Consider the following 2,500-nt stretch of genomic DNA (forward strand, 5'->3'; position numbering starts at 1 on the left):
TTGTAATCAATGTGCCACTATATGATCTTATAATACATCACACACAGATTGTCCCAATATGTTACCTTATGGGACCCCATAAACAGGGGGGCCGGCCTGCACTCACCAGACAGCTTACTTACTATCACTGATACATTAAATAAAACCAACAATAACAAATGTAAGCTTTATTTATTTTTTATACCTTTTCATGCATCCAATCGTATATATATTTAACAGAAATAAATAATACAAATGGTAATGTTATATATATATATATATATGTATGTATGTATGTGTATATATATATATATATATATATATATATATATAAATATTGCAATGTGTTTTATTTATTTGTGTTAACAATATTTTGTTTTATTATTTAAATATTATTTATTTATACTATTATTATTATAATCTTTTTTAATAATAATATAAACAGATCATTCAAATATAACGTAGACTACATGTTTATAGATATAACTTATCTACTACACTCACAAATACCTATTTACCTACAAAGATACAGATCTATGTAACACATTATTATAGTTTCACACTGCAGAATGCTCAGCTTGAAATCACACGAATATATATCCCCATTCTGCTGGCCTTTTGCAACACTTGCATATTATTTGCAATTTACTTCCTATTTCATTGTATTTATTAATGATCTGTTTGTTTATTTCCTCCAGCTCCCTGTTTAGCCTCAATAATTTGCTAGTGATATACAATACACGTGTGCTTGCCTTATCAACCAGCTGATATTATTTCCCCTTTACTCAATAGACTGTTACATGTGCAATATTTGTTATTATATATTAAACTGATATCTAAGAATAAACAGCTTAAAAGGTTATTAAGCATTTGATGCCCCATAACAAAAATGTAATGATATCCACCCTTGTTATTCCTTAATCTGCAGATATGAAGAAGATGTAAATATCTATTTTGTTACCCTTAGATAGCAGCTATCCTTACCTGAAAGCTTAAATTGTTGATTGTCTCCAGTCATCCCACATCCAGAAGAAAGAAGGGGGTTCTGAGTGACAACAGAAGCAGAGCAAGATCCCATTTAGCAATCCATCTATGGAGAAGGGAACCGAGGCTGCAGACTGCAGCTGGTGACTTGCTAACTCATAAACATGGTGATGGCTTAGGGGATAAGGAAAACCCACCATCCCACTCATGGAGCCTCCAAACTGGGTATGAGGATGCTCTAAAATCCTACTGTCCATCATCTCCCAGGATAGAGCTTCCACAGTTGAAAGGCTGGTGTGGGGACCTTAGCAACATGCAGTGCTAGTGACCAGTGAGGAGGAGACATGCTGCAAAACCAAGAAGAGCTTTTACTTTATCAACATCAGGCTTCCAATAATTAGCCCAGGCTTGGGAATTTGGGACCAATAAGAACCCTTAATCGGCTGTGACGTCAGAGATGTGGCTTGGAGGAAACGTTTTCCATATCGATTGCTAATTATACCTGACATCCACCTCAATAAACAATATCAGGGCTGTCACAACAAGACAAGGGGGGCTTTGATAAGAACTACATCACAACAAGGGGGAGGAGGTGGTGTAGGGGGGATACCAGGAGTGGGTAGGGATATACAGAGAGGAACTTAATGCATCTGATGGATAAGCAGCTAAACACTAAACAGCTACTGTGGATCTTAAAACCCTCCCTCTTTCAAACACTAATAGATTTCACTTTCAAACATTCACCAGCTTGTTGTAGGGATTTTTCACCAGAATCGTTCTACTCTCTGAACCTTTAAACTGATGTTGCTCCAATTACAGAGAGACATTGAGCGGCAAATAGACTGATCTAATAATAGGGGAATTCATCATCCTTTTTTTCCAGACCTGTCACATTGAATTTAAAACTACAAGGGTTTTCATCTCCCCACTAGCTCATGCAGAAGAAGGAGGCTGAATGTGTATATATATATATGTGCTTTTTATCAATACAGTATTTAAAGATCTTATAAATAATAATAGGCTAACTAATAAATGTGTTCCTACAGCTATGACAAAACACAACATTAAATTGTTAATATCACAAGGCAGCTGCTAATTGGAGAATTTATTGAGTGGCACAGGGAAAAAAATGAGGTTACATAAATAATAACTCTGGGGTTAGAGTGATTAATAGGTGCTGCTGGTGTATTTCAATATCTCTATCAATTTGATAATGAATTGTGATTTATTTATGTTCAGTTGATCATATAGTTGAAACCTAATACATACTTTATTTGAAAAGAATATAATTAGGTGAAAATACGTTTAGATTATTTTCTGAATACTCATGGAAGTGGAAATATTTCAATTACTGAGGAACAAGGATAAGGGGTCTGCCTAGTCTTTCTAGGCTCGGTATAAAATATATCCCACTGTTTCTGTGCCCTGGGAAAAGGGTTTATTGTTCCATCGAATTTCTTATCTTGAGATAACCAGAAAACAGATGACCCAGGAGTGGATAGGGAAATACATAACAGGAGATAATATTTACAAATAA

At 34.9% G+C, this 2,500-nt stretch overlaps 1 protein-coding gene across 1 annotated transcript in view; it reads right to left on the minus strand.

Moving 5' to 3' along the window:
* Nucleotides 1-1,223, minus strand: part of UNCX (UNC homeobox) — a 5,868-nt gene extending 4,645 nt beyond the window's left edge. The window contains 2 exon segments of the mRNA XM_053694577.1: nt 964-1,054; nt 1,056-1,223. Of these exon segments, the coding sequence (XP_053550552.1) occupies nt 964-1,054; nt 1,056-1,223 (259 nt within the window).
* Nucleotides 1,224-2,500: the final 1,277 nt, after the last annotated feature.

Source organism: Bombina bombina, chromosome 11 (genome assembly GCF_027579735.1).
Source record: "Bombina bombina isolate aBomBom1 chromosome 11, aBomBom1.pri, whole genome shotgun sequence".
In the NCBI taxonomy this organism is placed as follows: Eukaryota; Metazoa; Chordata; class Amphibia; order Anura; family Bombinatoridae; genus Bombina; species Bombina bombina.